Source organism: Ranitomeya variabilis, chromosome 4, assembly GCF_051348905.1.
Source record: "Ranitomeya variabilis isolate aRanVar5 chromosome 4, aRanVar5.hap1, whole genome shotgun sequence".
NCBI classification, from domain to species: Eukaryota; Metazoa; Chordata; class Amphibia; order Anura; family Dendrobatidae; genus Ranitomeya; species Ranitomeya variabilis.
In genome coordinates this window covers 297,398,088-297,420,104 of record NC_135235.1, presented here as the reverse complement: position 1 = coordinate 297,420,104, position 22,017 = coordinate 297,398,088, and the positions used below count along the sequence as shown (strand labels likewise).

Sequence of the window (22,017 nt, the reverse complement as noted above, 5' to 3'; positions counted from 1 at the left end):
CAAAGCGACATCTATTAGTATACCCAAGTCTTTTTCACACGTGCTATTGCTTAGTTATATTCCTCCCGTTCTGTAGATGTAATTTTCGTTTTTCTTGCCCAGATGTAGAATCTTGCATTTCTCCCTGTTAAATACCATTCTATTAGTCGCTGCCCATTGCTCAAGTTTATCTCTATCCTTCTCAATCCTTCCTCTGTCTTCTCTAGTGTTAGGGTACCGTCACACAGTGCCATTTTCATCGCTACGACGGCACGATTCGTGACGTTCTAGCGATATCGTTACGATATCGTAGTGTCTGACACGCTACTGCGATCCGGAACCCCGCTGAGAATCGTACGTCGTAGCAGATCGTTTGAAACTTTCTTTCGTCGTCTAGTGTCCCGCTGTGGCGGCATGATTGCATCGTGTGACACAGGTTGTATACGATGTGCGCACAGTAACCAACGGCTTCTACATCGCAAATACGTCATGAAATTATCGCTCCAGCGCCGTGTATTGCAACGTGTGACCGCAGTCTACGACGCTGGAGCGATAATCATACGACGCTGCAACGTCACGAATCGTGCCGTCGTAGCGATGAAAATTAGCTCTCCCTCCTAGCTTAGCATTGTCTGCAAATTTGATTAGTTTACCTTCAGTTCCCTTCTCTAGATCATGTATATAAATGTTGAGCAACACTAAAAAGGACAGAGCCTTGTGGTACCCCACTTGAAACACTCTTCCAACTGGATGTGCAACCATTTATTACCACTCTTTGAGTACGATCACTGAGCCAGTTATGAATCCACCTAACCATAGCCTTGTCAATCCCATGCTTGGTAATTTTTTTCAATAAGGACAGTATGAGATACTTTATCAAATGCTTTGCTGAATTCGAGATATACTATATCTACTTCATTTCCTGGATCCACCCAGTCAGTGATTCCATCATAGGAGGAAATTAAATTAGTCTGACATGACTTGTTTACTACAAACTCATTCTGGCTCTGGTTTAGTTACTGTATTCTTATCCGAGTACTTACATGCATGTTGTTTAATAATGTGTTCAAAGGTCTTTCCTGGTATAAAAGTAAGACTCACTGGCCTGTAATTTCCTGGCTCCATCTTCTTTCCTTTTTTTGAAGATAGGGACAACATTTGCTCTTCTCCAATCTTCTGGGACTTCTTCTGTTCTCCAGAATTTTTCAAAGATTCTGGCTAGTGGTTCTGAAATTTCATCTGCTAACTCTTTCAGTAGCCTAGGATGTAATTCATTTGGACCAGGAGATTTAAATTAATTTAAATTAGCTAAGAGTTCCCTCACCATCTCTCTGTTTATGGATAGTGTGGATTCTTTTATTCCTTCGATGACACTGTGAAGATCAGTTGATGTTACATTTACCTATACATTTATCTATCTCATATCTATCTATTATCTATCTATCTATGTATTTATCTATCTGTTATCTATCTGTTATCTATCATCTATTTATGTATTATTTCTGTGTCACACACACCAATCCAGCGATGACAGCGGGTGATCAGCGACGAAATAAAGTTCTGGACTTCTAGCTCCGACCAACGATATCACAGCGGGATCCAGATCGCTGCTGCATGTCAAACACAACGAGATCGCTATCCAGGACGCTGCAACGTCACAGATCGTCGTCGTTCTCGCTGCAAAGTCGCTTAGTGTGAAGGTACCTTAAGGCTTGGTAGCCGAGTTGCTTCATCTGCAGCCTTCACAGCCACTCCGCTTATTTACATGTAGCAGAGCTGAATAAGTTATGGTGATATCTTTACAGTAGAGCAGAATGCCAGGAAAAAACTCTTAAAATGCACTTTTAAATAGTAAAAACCCCTCTGCATGGATTGTTTGTCAGCAGTGTATGGGAGGTTTTGACTCTGTTTAGCATGCAGCAGGCATGTGCATACATTATTATTACTGTGCTCTACAAGTAATCCCCCCGGAGCCGCGGTTCATGTGTATTTTGCACGTGTTGTTCATCTGCTTGAGGTTTAGATGGGTCTTTTCATACAGACATGCCTCAGTGGGACCAGTGCTGCTTCAAATAAAATAGTATCTGTGCACCTGCTACATTACAGCCTGGCGGCAGCACACATCCGAGGCGATTAACTGTACTGAATACAAAGAGGCAGGTTAAAGTAAAATGCCACACCCAGCACAAGCATGATCTGATGGATCCTGGGCTATGAGGCTGGGTGCCCACGATCCAGAACTAGCAGCGCTTTGGATGCAGCGCATGTTTACTGCGTCCAAAGCGCTTCCGTCTATTGAACGCGGGTGAATCTGCATGTATTCACTGAACCGTGCACGTTTACCGCATTCAATACATTTCTATTGATGTCATTTCTCTTGAGGAGACCAGCGTCTCTGCAAGTAAAATTGATATGCTGCAGTCTGGAAAGATGTGCCTCATGTCCGTCTCCGTGGGGGATCCGCAGATGCATAGAAATCCCATCGACTATGCTGTCACATCTGGCCGCTGCAGGTTTGATTCTGCATAAATTCATAGCATCAAACCTGCAGAAATTCCGGATCATGGGCACCCAGCCTTAGACATTTTTCCTGGATTATAAGAGCAGTAACGGAAAGTGAATGTGCACAAGTGTATGTGCATGAAAAAAAACCTAGGGTAGGAGGGCACCATCAACCATGATTAATCAAGTGTTCAACCTGCAGCATGTCAAAAACATACTAATGCAAAGGAAAGAGCAAAGAGACATGCACAACAGCAGGGATCAACAAGTACAAATCACAAATTTTTATTACTGACCATTAACCACAAACATTTTTTTAAAAACACACAAGTATACACATAGCACCCATAGGGGGCACGAGCACGGTCTGCTAACTGACACCTCACAATATAGTTGCCTAGATCATTGTGGTATACCATACAAAATATAGCGCAACTCAGTCTATCATTCTACATCAGAGTCCATATTCATTTAGTATTGCAAGCATTGCCATATGGTGGTGCACATGTACTGGAAGGGAGCGTTAATTGTACAGTATTACCTTAATATCTAGTAACACAAGATTGGTACCCAATATAAATAAATGTAAATACAAATACAATAAGAAAAATGCCTAATAAAAACCGAGGTATATTTAGAGAGGCAAATATCATAGGGACCAATCAGTAATTCATTACATCCAACATTTGCACACAAATTTAGCAGGCAAATAAACTTTTCCCCTTGATGTTCAATAGAGACCCATAATGGATATGCTCACAGAATACACTCATGAGTGTTTAGAGATGCAGAAGCAGAGACCGGCTCCTGTAGAACCCGACGCGTGTCGTCACAACAGTGACTTCATCAGGGGCAGGTAGTGTGGTTAACTAGTCATTGTATCAATATACTGTATATACACTCACAGATTACTTGATTCGTCACAGCTGGTAGACAAACTCCGCCGGATCTGCACACAGTCACGCCACCCATACCTAAGTACCAGAAGTTCCCCCTACCGCGCATGTGTGAGGATCACCATAGAGATAGAACGGCGTCCGCCGTTATGCACATGCGTGTGTATTGTATGTGTGTGCATGTCTGCGTACTGTATGTGTGTGCATGTCTGCATACTGTATGTATGTGCATGTCTGTGTATTGTATGTATGTGCATGTCTGCGTATTGTATGTATGTGCATGTCTGCGTATTGTATGTGTGCATGTCTGCATATTGTATGTGTGCATGTCTGCGTACTGCGTTTGCACGTCTGCGTAGTGTGTGTGCACGTCTGCGTACTGCGTGTGTGCACGTCTGCTTACTGTATGTGTGCACGTCTGCGTACTGTATGTGTGCACGTCTGCGTACTGTATGTGTGCACGTCAGCGTACTGTATGTGTGCACGTCTGCTTACTGTGTGTCTGCACGTCTGCGTACCGTGTGTGTGCACTTCTGCGTACCGTATGTGTGCACGTCTGCGTACCGTATGTGTGCACGTCTGCGTACCGTATGTGTGCACGTCTGCGTACCGTATGTGTGCACGTCTGCTTACCGTATGTGTGCACGTCTGCTTACTGTATGTGTGCACGTCTGCGTACTGTATGTGTGTACCGTATGTGTGCACGTCTGTTTACTGTACTGTATGTGTGCACGTCTGCGTACTGTGTGTGCACATCTGCGTACTGTGTGTGCACGTCTGCATACTGTGTGTGCACGTCTGCGTACTGTGTGTGTACCTCTGTGTACCGTATGTGTGCTCGCCTGCGTACTATATGTGTGCACGTCTGCGTACTGTATGTGTGCAATTCTGTGTACTGTGTGTGCACGTCTGCGTACTGTGTGTGTGCACGTCTGGGTACCGTATGTGTGCACGTCTGCGTACCGTATGTGTGCACGTCTGCTTACTGTATGTGTGCACGTCTGCGTACTATATGTGTGCACGTCTGCGTACTGCATGTGTGCACGTCTGTGTACCGTATGTGTGCACGTCTGCTTACTGTACTGTATGTGTGCATGTCTCCGTACTGTGTGCACATCTGCGTACTGTGTGCACGTCTGCGTACTGTGTGTGTGCACGTCTGCGTACTGTGTGTGTGCACCTCTGTGTACCGTATGTGTGCACGTCTGCGTACTGTATGTGTGTGCACATCTGCGTACTGTATGTGTTCACGTCTGCGTACTGTGTGTGCATGTCTGTGTACTGCGTGTGTGCACATCTGCTCATGTGAAGGATGAGGGAGCAGGCTGGGCCCTGTGTTGTATACCTATATTTCTCTGCTATATCTGTGCATCATGAATTGTGGTATGTGTTAAAGGGGCCCATTGAGACTCCTTCGTCCGAGGCCAATGAAAACCTGGAGCCAGCCCTGGGGACAGTGATGATAATGTCTGTAAAGTGCGGAGGAATATGATGGTGCTACATAAGAAAAGCATATTAATAACTTGTTACAACCGTGCAGCACCTTTAATGTCACCAGCACCTGCTGATTTTGGTGGGGCCACTCAATCAAATGTATGACTTTCCCCCAACAACAAATAGCAAGGGAGAGAAGGATCTGGCAAGTTGGATTTCAACATGGCCAATTTATTTTGTTTTCAGGGGATAGAGGCCACCATCAGAGGTGCCCGACAGTGGCTTACTCCTCTGTCTCAGTACAGAACACATGCATGCTCAGCTGAGCATGCACATGTGTAGAGGAGTCAGCAGAGAGAGTTGTCAGCTGAATGCTCAGCCAATAGGTATGGCATTTGCCCGCTGTATCTATCCTGCAGAGTTGTACCCTGATTGCTCGTGTTAGTGAATCAATGTTTGTTTTTTTTTACATTCATATGGAATGCCTTCACTAATATATGGTGCCCCCTATAGCAGTGCAGAATGCCTATGGCCATGATATGTAACCACAGGAGCAACGTATCCCACCATTGATGCTTTGGATTCTAGGTCAAGGATATAGGTCAAACATTGGGACAATTACCAAATGCCAGAAAGGCTCTGCTGTATGGACGAACCATCACGAGGATTATGGATGATCGGTGGTGTCCTATAGCGCATAAATGGCCTTCCTTCAATATTATCATGACGAGAGCTATGCAACTGCTCCAGTAACGAGGGGTTGGTCAGAAGATTAATTTCTCCATGCTAATCCTGCAGACCACCAAGCTACGACTTGCCTACACACACATCATACGAAGACAGCAATCACTGAAGAAGGACAGTATGGTCGGAAGAATAGAAGGAACAAGGTGAAGAGGAACATCAGGAACCTGATGGCTTGATACTATCAAGATAATGGTGGAGAAGACCCTGGTGGACCTATCTAGGCTGCACAAGATCAATCTTCTTACAGATCCTTCATCCATCAAGTCACCATGGCTCGAGATTGAGCAGCTAAATAAAAAAATAATAATCCTGCAAATATTCTGTCTGGTGGTCTATGTGCAACCCCAATGTAATTCCTCCGAGTCCTGCATGAATAAAACTAGCAGTTTTTTTAATATAATTTTTTTATGGAATTGCTATGTATGCGATTTCCCTAAAATATTTGACAAAGGTCTCTAAAAATGGAAGCACACTTTCTGTTCTGTCCTGATCGGATGGAAGTTTTTATGATGTTAATTCATTGGCAGGGTGTATTCTCCTGTAAATTTACACCACAAAGTGCAATAAGTGCAATGTGTGGGGGACAGGTATATTTTAGAACAATTGACTTGGTGACTCACTCAGTTTTGAGCAGCGAGATGAGACATGTTCCCCGTCATGCAGACCTAATAGCATCTGGTGGAGAAATGCTGCAGCCGAGAGCCAGGTAGTTATTATATAAGAGAATTGCATAGCTACCAATTCCCCCATATACAGCCGCATCGCCCAGAGATTGCACATTATGGCGGCTGCCTAAAGGCTTTTTAATTGTTTTTTGTTTCATCTGCAGCCAAGAAGGAAGTGATTACCATACCTACATTAAGTTAGGTGTTTCCTTCTTACAATCTATTAAAGGGAATGCATTCTTTAAAACTGGTTGACAAAGTCTATTGTTCATATTATTATTATTATTACAAAATTAGTAATCTTGTCATTTTCATTCTGCCCACTAGAGTTATCTTAGATTCATACTTCCTGTCCCTTCCGTTTTCAGCTCTTTCCATATCATCAGAGACAGGATTACATTGACTCTATGCACAGCTGATAACACAGGATCCACCAATCACAAGTCGGTCATAGCTCACCTTCTCCCCCTCCCTTCCCAGTGACGTTTGCACACGCTCATTTACTGCTTCACTACAAGAGATCAGTAAATTGCTGCTAATGTACATGTGCATTTTCTGAAACAACAGGAAATATGAGTCTAGAATAGCCTCATTGGCCGGTGTTGAAATTGCAAGATTATTTATTTTTATTTTAATAAAGACTGTGATCTGGAAAAAAAAATCATTGCACAGCCCCTGTGCATGCCTAAGTGTCCCCATGGTAACAGACTACAAGAAAACTCTGTGTAGCCTGGTCCTGCAGGTCAGGCTACTATTTTTTAATGAAGTCTCAATAAAGAATTTTTTCGCTTTGCTGGATCGAAAAACCTCTTCCAACACTGCTGGTCAGGGGCTACTTTTCTCTCGTTTTTTCCTAGATGAAAGGAAGGAACACATGAAATTGACAATATACGATGCTGCATGTTTGCCAACCGGCGGTTGTTTACTTGCCCGTTAAAAGTCCAACCACCTTTGATACATACAGAACGATCACTGATAGATTGTTCTGTGCATATAGGTAGGTTGTTATTGTTCTCAGCAGCACATGTGCTGCCGAGAGCAACGTTTTTCTTTTAAGCCAGCCAAAATATCATTTCACCCAACAAACAAACATGTCGCATCGGGTGATCAGCAGCCTGTTTACACTGCATTATTATCGACAAATGCTCTTTAACAAAATATCCTAAATGTTTGTTTACGTGAACTGACATTTAATTGCGTGTTTACATGGGCAGCCTGCGCTAAACCATGCACACTGAACAATCTGTTCCTGGTTCCACACTGAACAATCTGTAATAGATTTGTAATGGATTGCGCGAGTCCTGTTTACACAGGAAGATGTGCTGTCGAGGATGATCTCCAAAGATCATTTCACCTGACGAACAAGTGTTTTGCTCGTTTGTCGGGTGATCAGCAGCCTGTTTGCATTGCATGATTATCCGGAAATGAAGGTTCCTACATGCAGTCTTGTAGTCGAAGTGAAACTTTACTCATCTAGAGTAATGAACTTTTCCTTTGAACCTGTAGAAGTTATAATCCGGGGTAAACACAATGTCTGTGAAAGCCAGTAATGCTAGAGACCGGCCGCCCAGCAGCTGGAAGCCCAGTATAGTCCTCTATTGTGTCAGCAAATTGCCTCAATTGCTTTTCTAATCTTAATTCCCTTTTTTATTCCTTCCTGACCCCAGACCAGGAGATGAGGAATAAATAATGGAAATTCTCTTCTTATCTCATTGACTTTCTACATTATAATTAGGCACCTTTTTATTTTTTTGCAGTTCCTATTGGGTGTCATATTAACGCTGTGAACTAATTGAAAGAAAAGTCATTATTACTAGTGATTGTAGGACAATTTAGGTTTTTGGAGAAGAGGATACGGAAGTGATTATTGAGAAGCCCACCAGTCAATAAGAATATGGGGGTCTACTGGAAGCGGACAACATTCAGTTTGGTAGCCTAGCCCACTCTCTATATAAACTGGCTAGGCACCGACACCTGAAGCCCATAGGCCCGCCCAACTCCTTTCCCCTCAAGTATCTGGCATAACAGATATTCAGGTCCTGCAAAATTATTACATTGCACCCAAATTACACAACGAATTCTAGTACCGTGCAAAATTTCATTCAGAAAAAAAATCTCCATTAATCTCAAGAACTCGGCTCCATCTCATACCACCCGGAATGGAGAGGTGGCCACACATCCATGACGCCCTCTATCCATTTATTTCAGAATCCTGAAACTTGCTAATAAGTTGTGATTGTCAATTTTTGAAATTCATGCATCATAGCCCACACTCTATGCCTAGAATTGCAGGACTTGGCCCCAATCTCAAGAGAGAAGCAGGTCCCTGGTATGCCATAAATATATTATATGGGATGACCCCTTTATAGACGACCTGTTGCCAAGTCACAGGTATCCAGTTTTAGCTCTTGCTTTGTTCTCGCTGCTTCCCTGATTAGTCAGGTGTTTTTTTTCTTTTTAAATCCACTATATAGTTCTAGAAATATGTGACCTTTTTATTTAGCGCTGCTTTTTATGGTATATTCTCAGGGGGTGTAGCACACAGGGTAATTATGCAGCGCAACCTAGGGACACGCCCCAGAGGATCCTGTGAGCCACACCCCCGTGGAAGACCATAAATGGGCATTATCTATGGAATGATATGGTGAATTTAAAAAAAACAAAAAACCGGTATAGTCAGACGAACAGCGGGAATAAAATAAGAACAAAAACTGGACACTTATCACCTGTGACAGTTCCTCTTTATGCTGAGGATCTTCAGTTCTGCGGCATACTTTATATGTTGTTGTTTTGACAATTCTGCCAAAATACTGTCACGTATCAACTTACTCTAATCATTATGCATTGAATCCGGAACAAACTTGAATGTGGTCCAATGCTCCTTACCACACTCACTCCCCCACTCGTCCCTTATGTTCCTACCCACTCTGACAGGACATTACACCTATCTCCCACACTGGCACTGCCTCTTTTTTTGCCAGTCCTCTTGCGCAGAGCCTAGTGGTACAGAGCAAGACATATTCCCGCCCCTCTTACAAGGTCCCTTGCAGTTACTGACCCCATGCATTTAATGATTGATAAGAATATGAACTTTCTTTATAGCATAACGTGCATTGGACATGCTTGCGCTATTTATTTTCTTGGCTCCTCTGGTGCATTTTCTGGAATAATCATTACACTGGAGCTTTTGATTATAGCCTTCTAGTGACATCTAGTGGTAAAGTGGAGAATCAAGTTATTAGCTCTTGGGTCTTCTGGTCTGGGGAAAAGGATCTTATTCATTATATAAATAAAAGTTGTAAAATCTTAAATTTGTTTTCTCTATTATTTTCTCACTTTGCAAGATCTGTGCTTGATGTCATTTAATGGGAATTTTCACTATTAGCATCCAGAGGATAAGAAATCTGAGGCAGGGTTTGTTAGGGTGGGATCAGACATGGTGGAATGGTTGCAGAGCTTATTTTCTGAACAAATTAAAGGGCTATAAAGAGGATTTCTCACTCTGGAGGGGCTGGGACGCGCGGACATCACATAGACAGCACAGTGTAATGAGAAATGTGTAATGGCTCCACTTTCCCAGTGATGACTCCTTAAAGAGAACCTGACAGCCGATTTTGCTGCATGAATCAGAGGCCGCCCCTTCATTACTGACATGGAAAACATAACATAGGGTGCGGCCGAAGACAAGGGGACTGGTCCAAGACACCGGTTCCCCACCAGCTTTGCTCTGCCCACTCGGATAGATTCACAGGTCTCGATTATGTATAGAGAGAGAGACCTGTCAATCTATCTAGCAGGCGGGGCGAAGTCAGAGGGAATCTGCCTCTTGGGCCAGTCCCCTTGTCTCCAGCCACGTCCTCTATTATGTTTTCCTCCGAATTTCAGCATCTTTGCAGAATAAAACATACAAAGTAACTCTCTTTTTTATTTACAATGATCCTTTGAGGCAGATTCTCAGAGAGATCTATGCCCTGCCCATAGATCTTAACAGCTCATTTACATATTAAGAAAAACATGGATTTCTTAAGAATAAATCTTTGGATCTCAGATATTAAGGTGTCATTTTTATTCAGCTTCTTATGACCTATATGCTCACATAGAAAGCTTAAGAGGGTTGATCCTACTGATAAATTCCCTTTAAGTATTCTTTATTATTTGCTTCTGTAAGGTTTCTCTTACTGAGAGTGTTGGGGGACACTCACTTGGCCACGATATTCAAGCACACGGGCACAGGTTTATAAAACAAAGCAGTCCATGCGGTTTATTAAGCCTCATAAACCGGGTTACGCACAGTTCAAAACATGAAACACAACAGGCACCAACTGGTGATATTAACTTGCATCTTCAAACACTTCAGTGTACGGCTTTGCCTCACGGACACTAACGTGCTGGGCCTCTCACTTCGCCCAGTTACCAGGGTGTCCGTACGCCGTACACTTCACCAACGTCCCAAGTCACAGACAGCACATGTGACTCCGGGTTGTCGTCTCTAAACACGCTGGTACTCCCTTAACCAGTTCCCAAGGGAGACCACGCAGTTCATAGAACTTCACAAGCACTACCGGCCTGTATCGTACCTGACGGGAGCTCCGGCTCCACCTGCTGACTCCTTGCCAGTCCGCACCTCCGGGTAAGCTGCCTTACAGGGATCACCAACTTGCCTGGCCGGCACACACTAGTCAGTCCAGAGCCACTGAAGGATTGTAGCTTCCCCAGTTCCACTGTGCACTGCTCCGGGATCCTAGTCATTCCTAGGACGATCCCAGGCCAGCAGGTGCTTTCCAGGAAGCCTCCTCCCAGGCTTCCAACACAGGAACACACCGAGCCCTCAGGAACTCCCTCAGGGATTTTGCCCTTGGACCCTTCAGGTCCAAACACTGGAACCACACAGGAACATGTGACCCACACTCTGGTCACGTTATGTACCTGTAACCACACCCACAGTAATGGATCACATGGACTGGTCACGTGATCCTGACATCACTGCAGGTCAATTCTCACGGCTTCAATACAACTCCGTGCACATCCCGGGGAGACCATGCAGCGCCCCCTACCTGTTACAGGGGTTACTGCCTCACATATATCACATATCCCCCCCCTCTGTTCACACCTGTAGGGTTGAACACCTGTCATACACGTGGGATCACGGGATATGTCATGCACGTTGCCTTGCCCTACCTGTCGAGAGAACCGTCTCAGTCGGTTTTGAGCACACAGACCCATCCAGTTGTTGAGTTTACCCCGCCCCCAGCGGTCAACACGTAGGCCCTGAGCTTCGGCCCTTAAGCCGCAGTCTGTCCGTGACACCAAACCTCCAGTCAAGTTTGTCTCTTTACTCGACCTTTCTCTCCAGGGTCGCCACCCACGGTTGGTACGGACATTAGTCCCACTTACAGTCGAGACTAGCAACTGATCAGAGTCTGACCCTCCATCACTACGTCTACTACTGTACATGTCCTTTTTGTTTCCTTTTCGTTGGGAAGAAGGCGGCTGCCACCTTGTGTTCTGCAGCTGTTTATTGACCTGCCGTCTGTACAGTCTCAGCTGCTCTATTTCTCTCAGGAAGGCCACGCGATACTTCAGGAGCATCCGGATATTCGCTAGACTCTCCTTGGACCCGACAACCAGGAATGACACCATTCCATCTTCACCCACCTGGGCCTTGTCTTCAGCCGGAATCCTCAGTCTCTTCACACCTGACACATCCACCATCTCCTGCATCGCTTTTCCAAATCGGCCAATAAGCTTCGCTACCAGAGCTCTGGGCACTTGGACTGTGTCCTCTACCAAGCCCAGACGACTTTGAGCTTTCCTGGCTTGCTCCAAACAACGAGTGGCCTCACCATTCTCCCACAGGACCCTCTGCTTCGTGCGGAGGCACCGTAGGTGCATGTCCCTCAGGACAGCCACCCTCTTCACTGTGACTTCCTTAGTAGACAGTACCACCAACTGTTTCATCTCCAGTGCCCAGTGCACACTAGACGCTTCCACTGCCTTTTTAAAGGCCTCATGCACACCCTCGCGGGTACATGCATCTTGCGCCTCTACGGGTACATCTATCACGCACTTGAAGAGCGGAGTCTCACTTCCTTCAAGAACAGATGGCTCCTGCCTTGCCATGGACCTTTCCATCAAGACACCTGTCACAACCGGGTGACCATCTTGTTCTGCTTTTAGCGCCAACTCCTCTTCAGCTTTACTCTCATTACCACTCTGGTACTGGCACGAGAAGTCTGCAACCATCACCTCTTTTCCGTGTAGAGGGCCTTTTAGTGCTTCTCTAAGCACTACAATGTCTTCCTTTAGGGTCTGATACACACTTTGCCATCTGAACAGGTGGCCTCTGAGCTCAGAGACTTCCTTCTCCAGCTCATCCACTCTGCGCTCAGCCGCTTGTCTCAGGACCCTTTCTCGTTCGACATGGTCGTTCACCGTCTCTATAACCAATTCCATCTCGCTTCTCCCATCCTCCGGACTGGTGAAACATCCATCACTTGAGGAGGTATTCACTTCCGGCACCATCTCCTTGGTGGCCTCCTCCACTTCCGCACCCTCCGACACTGCACTGTCAGGGTCGGCCCTCCCTTGGGTCTCAGCGGTGACGTCATTAGGTTCGTCCCTTTTCCCTGGGACTACAGAGTACTTCATACACCCCAGGTCCTCAGCATCTTCCGTCAATTCCCCACACGGAGCAACGGGTTCAGCCCCTTTGGCTCTTTTACGTCTCCGTCGACGGGAGGAAGAATTGCCTGAGTCAACCTTATTACACTCTTTTCCACTGGCGTCACCGTCTGAATGGGAGTCGCCACCAATCGTCACCACAGGTCCTGGACCCCGTCCTCCACCCGTCAGCACAGGTCCTGGACCCCGTCCTCCACCTGTCACCATAGGTCCTAGACCCCGTCCTCCACCCGTCAGCACAGGTCCTGGACCCCGTCCTCCACCTGTCACCAGGGCATATGCGTTTGTTACTGGCCATGACTTGTCACAGTCACCCCCAGAATCTGTGTCACACCCCACAGTCTGATGACCCTGCAAGTCACTCTCTGTCTGGGTGTCAGCTCCACGTGTTTTATCCAGCAGACCACTACCAGTCGTATTGTGGCACACTTCAAGTGACGTCAGGTCAGTTAGTTGGGCAGTCGAACCTTTCCCTCTGGTCAGGCCTGCCTTCTCAACCTTACTAACTGACATCCACATTATATCCACAAACACTTCAGCCTTTTCCCACAGTGCTACCAAATCTTGTCCTATTACCATAGGATACGGCAAGATCGGGTCTACAACCACCTCATGGTATGTGGAAACCTCCGCTGCGACAATGTAGATAGTGGCTACCTGGAGATATTCAGTGTCGCCAGGTGACACAGAATCTCCTGGACGGGTTCCCAGCACCGACGCTTCTCTCCCCGGGTCTATCAACCCTTGCACACACTTTCCATCCAGCCAAAAAGGACACAGTCGTGACACCTCACTGATTGCCGCCCCTTTTTTGGCTCCGCCCCCTTTCTGGGCAAGTGCTCCGCTTTTTGATACCACCCCGGTTCGAGATTCAGCCCCCCTTCGGGATTCCACCCCTTTTTGGGCCATTATCCCTATTCGGGTTACCGCCCCTTTTCGGGTCTCCGCCCCCTTTTGGGCAACCATCCCCGTTTGGGCCACCGCTCACTATTAGGGATAATCCCCTCCCTGGGATACACCCCGTGGACTCCCCCACGGTACTCAGGCCCCAGTTCACACAGTACACCCCAATGTCTCTGGGCTTGTACTGGCCCTTTAAGAGTCTGCACAAAGAGAGAAATTTTTTTTTTTTTTCTCTGTCACTTTCACCAGCTCCTGCTGGTACCGCCACAGCTCCCGCTGCAGTCACACACAACCGGCACCTCCAGGTGCTGCCAACCACAAGTCACTGCAGCTCCGCCTGCTGTGGAACCTCTCGCTGCAACCACGGCTACTCTCCACACGGCTCTGCACGACTCCACCGCTGCCGCTTGTCACCTTCGTGACCCCGCCGAGTCACAGCAGACGCTTGTCACCTTCGTGGCTCTGCCACAGCAATTAACTCCACGTGTGCTAGCGGGATTGTTGCCAAAATTCTCCACCAATTGTAAGGTTTCTCTTACTGAGAGTGTTGGGGGACACTCCCTTGGCCACGATATTCAAGCACACGGGCACGGGTTTATAAAACAAAGCAGTCCATGCGGTTTATTAAGCCTCATAAACCGGGTTACGCACAGTTCAAAACATGAAACACAACAGGCACCAACTGGTGATATTAACTTGCATCTTCAAACACTTCAGTGTACGGCTTTGCCTCACGGACACTAACGTGCTGGGCCTCTCACTTCGCCCAGTTACCAGGGTGTCCGTACGCCGTACACTTCACCAACGTCCCAAGTCACAGACAGCACATGTGACTCCGGGTTGTCGTCTCTAAACACGCTGGTACTCCCTTAACCAGTTCCCAAGGGAGACCACGCAGTTCATAGAACTTCACAAGCACTACCGGCCTGTATCGTACCTGACGGGAGCTCCGGCTCCACCTGCTGACTCCTTGCCAGTCCGCACCTCCGGGTAAGCTGCCTTAGGCTAGGTTCACATTGCGTCAAGTACATGGCGTTAAACGGATCCGTTAAACGCATGTACAGAAAAGGATCAAATTTGTAGAAAAATCGGCTTCACGTTAACGCTTGCGTTAACGCTTTTGACAGCGTTTTCCTCATTTTGATGTCCGTTCGCGATGTATCCGTTTGTCTGCGTTTGTCACTGTCAATAAAGTTTTTTTTTTTTTTCTCCTTTTGTCCTCGTCGGGGTGTAGGTGCAGACTCATTCTCCATTTTGAAAGCATTGAGTGAACTTCTGCTAGCAAGATGTTTGTGTCTGAGCTGGTTCGATTTCGCTTGATGCGGTTGCGACTTCGCCAGAGAAAGCGTAGTTCGCAAAGGAGATATTGGATCCACGAAGTGAATTTCTTGCGGAGTACTTATGGTGCCTTTCACACCCTGTATCTTCAGCTTCGGGATCACCCTTCAAAATTCCAACGCTATCTACGGATGTCCATTGAGACCTTTGATGTTCTGCTTTCACATGTGAAGGATGAGATACATCATCAGCGCAGCACTTTCCGTGAAAGCATCTGTGCGGAGGAACGATTAGTAGTGACTGTGAGGTAATTATAAAATTTTTTCTCATTCTATTGACAAAGACTAGATCTAGGTATCGTGGGGCATAATGGTCATTTAGCAATTGTATATTCTATTTATGTAGCCTTTTAGTTGTCCTTAAAAATCCTAAACATTTTTTTTTTCTTTTTCAATGCCGACAGATATCTGGCTACCGGAGAATCTTTTGCGTCACTGCATTACCAATTTAGACTGGGGAAGTCAACAATTTGCCAACTGGTTCGGGAAACTTGTGATGCCATTTGGAACAACTTGCAACCACTTGTGCTACCAACCCCAACATCAGAAATGTGGCTAGCGATTTCCCAACAGTTCGAGGATGTGGCTAATTTCCCCAATTGTATTGGTGCCGTGGACGGCAAGCACATACGGATTCAGAAACCAGCGCATAGTGGGTCCCTGTACTATAATTATAAAAAATACTTCTCGATAATCTTGATGGCTATTGCGGATGCAAGATACCGGTTTGTAGCTGTGGATATTGGTGCGTATGGCCGTACTAACGATTCAAGAGTCTTCAGAGACTCCAACATGGGGAGATGTTTGTATAGCAACAATTTTAACTTGCCCTCATCACGACCTCTACCGGGGACCGAAGACCCAAGTTTGCCCTTTGTTTTAGTTGGTGATGAGGCATTCCAACTTGGGCAAAATCTCCTCAAACCGTACTCAAGCCGCAGTCTGAACTCCACCAAGCGCATTTTTAATTATCGCTTGAGCCGGGCAAGACGTTATGTGGAGTGCGCCTTTGGGATTTTGACATTAAAATGGCGAATTCTACTAACGTGCATGCAACTGCAACCAGAAAATGTGGACCGTGTTGTGAAGGCATGCATCTGTCTGCATAATTTTGTGGCCAGACATGAACCCCAGGTGGTTGACCCCGATGAATGTGAGTCGAACCTCATGAGCATTGAATCTACTGCTGTTCGGTCTGCAGCACAAATAATGAGGATCCGTGACCAATTTGCACAGTACTTCATACATGAGGGGCATGTTCCATGGCAAGACAGACACGTGTAAAATTTATTTCAAGTCTGAAGCTGTGTCCTGATGTGTTTTTTGTTTTTTGTTTTTTTTTTTATTTCCCATATGTCTTGTAAAATATGTCTTGTAAAATGTTACATTACTGTTATGTTGTGTTCACAGTCATACAAGAATCAGATTTTAAACAGTTTACTTAAGTTTCTGAATTTTTATGAAAGAACAGTTGTGAACTTGTTACATATGATATCCCATAGGGATGTAAAAAAACACACACGAAATTGGGTGGTAAAAAAACAATAAACCAAAGAACGTGAAACACAGTTTGCACCTGGCTGGGGACACTGAGCTGTACTACAGACTCTGGTATTGCGCGGGCGTATTGTCTGCCCAGGTGTATGATGGACTGCTACTTTGTCTCTGATGTTCCATGCTCGTTTCACACCGGGCTCTATATTGAGGGTTGTAGGCCGGCATGTCTATGCTTCTGGTTCTCGATGGAGCTGGCTCCTGGGGTCCCACAAATTCCTCAAGAAGGTCATTCAGTCTTTGCCGAAACAAAAGGTTTCTGTGTGCCGGGATATTTTGTGCTACGGGAACATAGGACAAAAAAAGTAGCTTCCACTCATTTGCAGAATATACAGACTCGCGAGATTGTAAGTCGGTAATTTCCCGCCTCAGGTCTTTCAGTTCACTCCGACACATGTCCTCAACCCGCTGAAGTCCATCGACAATAATGGCATCAGCTTCATCTTTTTGTGAAGCTCGCTTGCGTCCACGCACTGATTGCAACCGGGCACTCACACCTGAAGCCACAGTGCTTCTCTCCCCAGATCGTGGCTCGCTGATGACAGAGACGTCTTCAGTGCCCGTCAGCTGACTTGGTTCCAGTGGAGATGGCTCCAGTTCTTCTGCCTGTCTAGGCGCGGCGGTACTGCATATCGTGCTGGAACCAAAAAAATATATATATTTAGCTTTAATTTTTAAACAATTTTGTCACGCACGCAGACTAATTTGTACTTACGAGCGCTGAGACACTGTTTTTTGAAGAAAGAGCAATTGCTCGTAATGCACATACGGGGTCACCCGTTTGGCACCTGATCCACTTGGTGGATTTTGACTATTCCGGTAGTCACGGACAAAGCGGTCCCTTATTGATTTCCAACGGGTATGGACCGCATCCGCTGTAATTTTTAAAAAAAGGTAAAAAATATATATATATATTAGTAGACAGTTCTTATTTTGATAGTTTAAAAATTGTGTATAGTTAGTTAAGATAGTTGATATATAGCTAGTAGATAGATAGTTGATAGATAGTAATTATAGATGATAGAGATATAGTTTAGTGTATAGGTAGTTGATAGTTCAGAGATAGATAGTAGACAATTTAACATCACCAATATTTACCAATTTTTTTCTTTGAGGTTGACGACTTCTCCATGTATCGAGGATCGAAGTGAGAGATAATTTGATCCCACAACTTCCGGTTCTTTACTATGTCATGGTGGGAGCTGTCGCTTTGGTCCCATATTGAGGGGTTGGCTTCCACAAGGTTGATCAGTGTCTCATTGTGAATGGTCAACGGCTCTTCATCAACCACAATCCTTTTTTTTTTTTGGCTCGCTGACTTGGACTATGTAAACACAAAGCGTAATGTTGAAAGGTTCAATTATAGATAGATACAGAGATAGATAGATAGATACAGAGATAGATAGATACATAGCTAGATACATAGATAGATAGATACATAGATAGATACAGCGAAAGATAGAGAGAGAGAGATAGTGGATAGATAGTTTATAGATATAGCAGATAGAAAGTGAATAGATAGATTGTAGATACATTTCTAGTTTTATATTTACCACTGGCAGTTGTGGAGACGACAGACGGCGAGGAACCTTCTTCCTCTTGTGTCCTCCGTGTGCCACAACCTATTGTGTATGTAAATGGAAAAAAAAATTACATTTCTTTGATCAATAAATTTATGTTTGCAAAAACTTAAAAATGTCTGCTATGTACCTTTGTTGGTTTTGCCTGTTTTTTTGGGGGGGGCCTAGCAGCCTCGGGCTCCGAAGACTCCTATTTGCAATAGAAACATGATTATACATATATATATAGCTTAATACACTGAATTTTCACACAAATTTTAGTGGTTTTTTAAAGTGCAAGCCTACCGACTGAGAAGAAAAAACCGCAGACACGCTGCTGCTGCTGCTGCTTCCCTCACTATCCGACATCTGCAACAAAGCAATACATTTTTAGTACACACACATCCGTCGTACAATACAGACTCCCATGATGTATACAGAGATATCTACTATATAATTGTCTAGGGAACTTCCGTCTTTCTGTCCTTCTGTCACGGTATTAATTCGCTGATTGGCCTCGGCAGCTGCCTGTCATGGCTGCCGCGGCCAATCAGCGACGCGCACAGTCAGAAAAAAAAGGGCCGCCCCGCACTCACTGCCCGGCGCCCGCATACACCCCTCTGCTCACCGCTCACACAGGGTACTGTGACAAACGTCGCTGTGCAATATACTACGTGACTGGGTTCTGTATACTACGTCGCTGGGTGCTGTATACTACTTCACTGTGCAATACACTACGTGGCTCTGTGATGTATACTACGTCACTGGGCAATATACTACGTAGCTGGGCAATATACTACATGCTACATGGCTGGGCAATATACTACGTGGACATGCATATTCTAGAATACCCAATGCATTATCGGGCCACCATCTAGTATATATATATATCTATATATATATATACAAATGTACTTACATTTCCTGTGATCTTTTGCAAGACACTTTTTCTCTGGTGTGCAGCAGGCCTCAGGATGGCCGAAATCCTGTTTCCTGTCACATGACCACATGGACATCCCTCAAACGCTATTAAAACGTATGGTTCTTTTTTGAAATTTATCAAGATTTGCGTCTGGCTGCGTTTGCAATAGACATCAATGGCAGAATTAACGCTTCCGTTAGTATTGCGTTAGCTTGGCCGGACCCAAAAACGCTGCAAGCCGCGTTCCAAGGTCCGTCAGAAAAAAACGTTATGTGACTAACGCATGCCAAATTTGGCATGCGTCACGAGGCGTCAGACAATGCAAGTCTATGGGCGCGTTAGTATGTGCGTTATATTGCGTTTTCACTACTTAAAAACGTGTCCGTTAGACGGACTCACCTAGCGCAATGTGAACCTAGCCTTACAGGGATCACCAACTTGCCTGGCCGGCACACACTAGTCAGTCCAGAGCCACTGAAGGATTGTAGCTTCCCCAGTTCCACTGTGCACTGCTCCGGGATCCTAGTCATTCCTAGGACGATCCCAGGCCAGCAGGTGCTTTCCAGGAAGCCTCCTCCCAGGCTTCCAACACAGGAACACACCGAGCCCTCAGGAACTCCCTCAGGGATTTTGCCCTTGGACCCTTCAGGTCCAAACACTGGAACCACACAGGAACATGTGACCCACACTCTGGTCACGTTATGTACCTGTAACCACACCCACAGTAATGGATCACATGGACTGGTCACGTGATCCTGACATCACTGCAGGTCAATTCTCACGGCTTCAATACAACTCCGTGCACATCCCGGGGAGACCATGCAGCGCCCCCTACCTGTTACAGGGGTTACTGCATCACATATATCACACTTCACTCTGTAATCCATCGCTCTTCTCACATTCTATCAGTGTGAGGTGCAGTTTACTTACAAGCCATGAGTAGCCGTTGTAGTAACTCATTCCTGTGTTTTTTCCCTAATTGTGTGCTTTACAGGTCTGCAGTGATTCTGTAATTAATACTTTACATCACAGTCATAATCACATTAGCTGATGGGCTGCTGGTGGTGGAGGAAGGACGAAAACGTTCTCATATAGACTCCTACAGACAACACAAAGACCCCCACCATTTCTTATTCCAGTCTAAGTGAGGGGCGTGCAGAAATAATTCATTATGAGGTGTACGTTATTTAACCCCTTAGTGACAGCCAATACGTCTTTTAACTGACCTGACATATAAGAGAATAGCCTCCCCATACAGGTGACAATCCAGCATCTGTCAGCTGTACACTATAGCTGACAACTTGCTGTATCAGCCACGATCAGTGTTTGCACCATCCATATCTGTTTAACCCCTTAGATGCTGCTGTCAATAGTGACTACATCATTATAAATGGTTAACAGAGTGTGGGGGCTTCCTCTTTATCCAAATTGGTGCCCTCAGATCATGATTTTGTGGTCCTGATGTTTGCCATGGCAATTCACGACCAAATACCAACCTAATAGTCTGCCGGCTGTAGTAATCTGTTCAGAAGTTAGAGACATTTAGGTGATAAAAATACACATTTTCATTTCTGTCATGCCACTTTGCATTAATTCCTGTAAAGCACCTGAGGAGTTAATAAACTACCTGACTGCAGTTTTCAATAGGTCAGGGGGTGCGGATTTAAAAATGGTATAACTTTGGGGGGTTTCCCAATATATAGGACCCCTAAAGTCACTTCAAACATGGATAAGTCTCTAAAAAAATAAATTTTGTAAATTTTCTTGAAAAAATGAAAAATTGCTGCTACATTTTTAAACCTCCTAAAATGCTACCAAAATAAAATAACATTTTACAAATGGTGCTGATGTAAAGCAGACATGTGGGAAATGTTATTTATTAATGGTTTGCTGTGGTATGACCATCTGGATTAAAGGGATAATCATTCAAATTTTGAAAATTGCAAATTTTTTAATATTTTTCTCAAATTTTTAATATTTTTTATAAATAAACACAAAACATATTGACCTAAATTTACTATTATCATAAAGTATAATGTGTCTCGAAAAAACAATCTCAAAACCAATGGGATTTGTTGAAGCGTTGCAGAGTTATTAGCACATAAAGTGACACTGGTCAGATTTCAAAAATTTGGCTCCGTCACTAAGGGGTTAATAAATTTGGCACTTCTCCTCTGCGTCGTGTGTCTCACCAGAAATGTTCCTTCTGCCAGGAGAAATCTTGTTCTTTTACTGACTTTGATGGGCGAGGATAGCCACCCCCAGTTCCTCCCAGCTTCAGCCATTTTGATGGAGCTGTCCGAAACTGGTGTGAAAATGGCATAAGTCAAAAAAGATGTGTGTACAAAGTGTGCTGATTTTCAGAGCGTTCTATGCTGGTTCAGTCACAATTGAGACGGGTCCAAAATCTTTCTCAGCAGCAGCTGTCATACATCTGTGTATCTAAAAGGAAAAACGTGCAAGCAGCACCAGCAAAAAGCAGAAAATTGAGTGTGTCGAGCCTCCCAGATAAAGACTAATCCTCCAAATATATAGAAAACATAGAGACAGCACAGCAGCGGAAAGATAGGCTGACTTTTAATAGCCCATAATGGTGACGTTACGGTTCTTAGTGTGAACCTTTCTCAAGCCTTGAGAATGCCTGTCTAATGTGTTATCTATCCATTTATCTATTATCTATCTGATATCAATTATCTATCTATCTATTATCTATCTATTATCTATCTATCTGATATCTATTATCTATCTATTTATCTATCTATATCATCTATCTATCTATTATCTATCTATCTATCTATCTATCTATTTATCTATTATCTATCTGATATCTATTATCCA

General features: G+C 44.8%; 2 protein-coding genes across 4 annotated transcripts in view; one reads left to right on the top strand and one right to left on the bottom strand.

Annotated features, from left to right (window-relative positions):
• Positions 1-22,017, top strand: part of LOC143764581 (putative oxidoreductase YteT) — a 176,996-nt gene that overhangs the window by 142,406 nt on the left and 12,573 nt on the right. The window lies entirely within an intron of this gene.
• On the bottom strand, positions 16,021-19,606 carry LOC143764580 (uncharacterized). The gene is made up of 6 exons (XM_077250281.1): positions 18,564-19,606; positions 18,409-18,468; positions 18,252-18,320; positions 17,797-18,022; positions 17,414-17,573; positions 16,021-17,335 (listed from the first exon to the last, which is right to left on the bottom strand). The coding sequence occupies exons 1-6, from the start codon at positions 18,624-18,626 to the stop codon at positions 16,744-16,746; spliced, it is 1,170 nt and encodes a 389-aa protein (XP_077106396.1). The 5' UTR covers positions 18,627-19,606; the 3' UTR covers positions 16,021-16,743.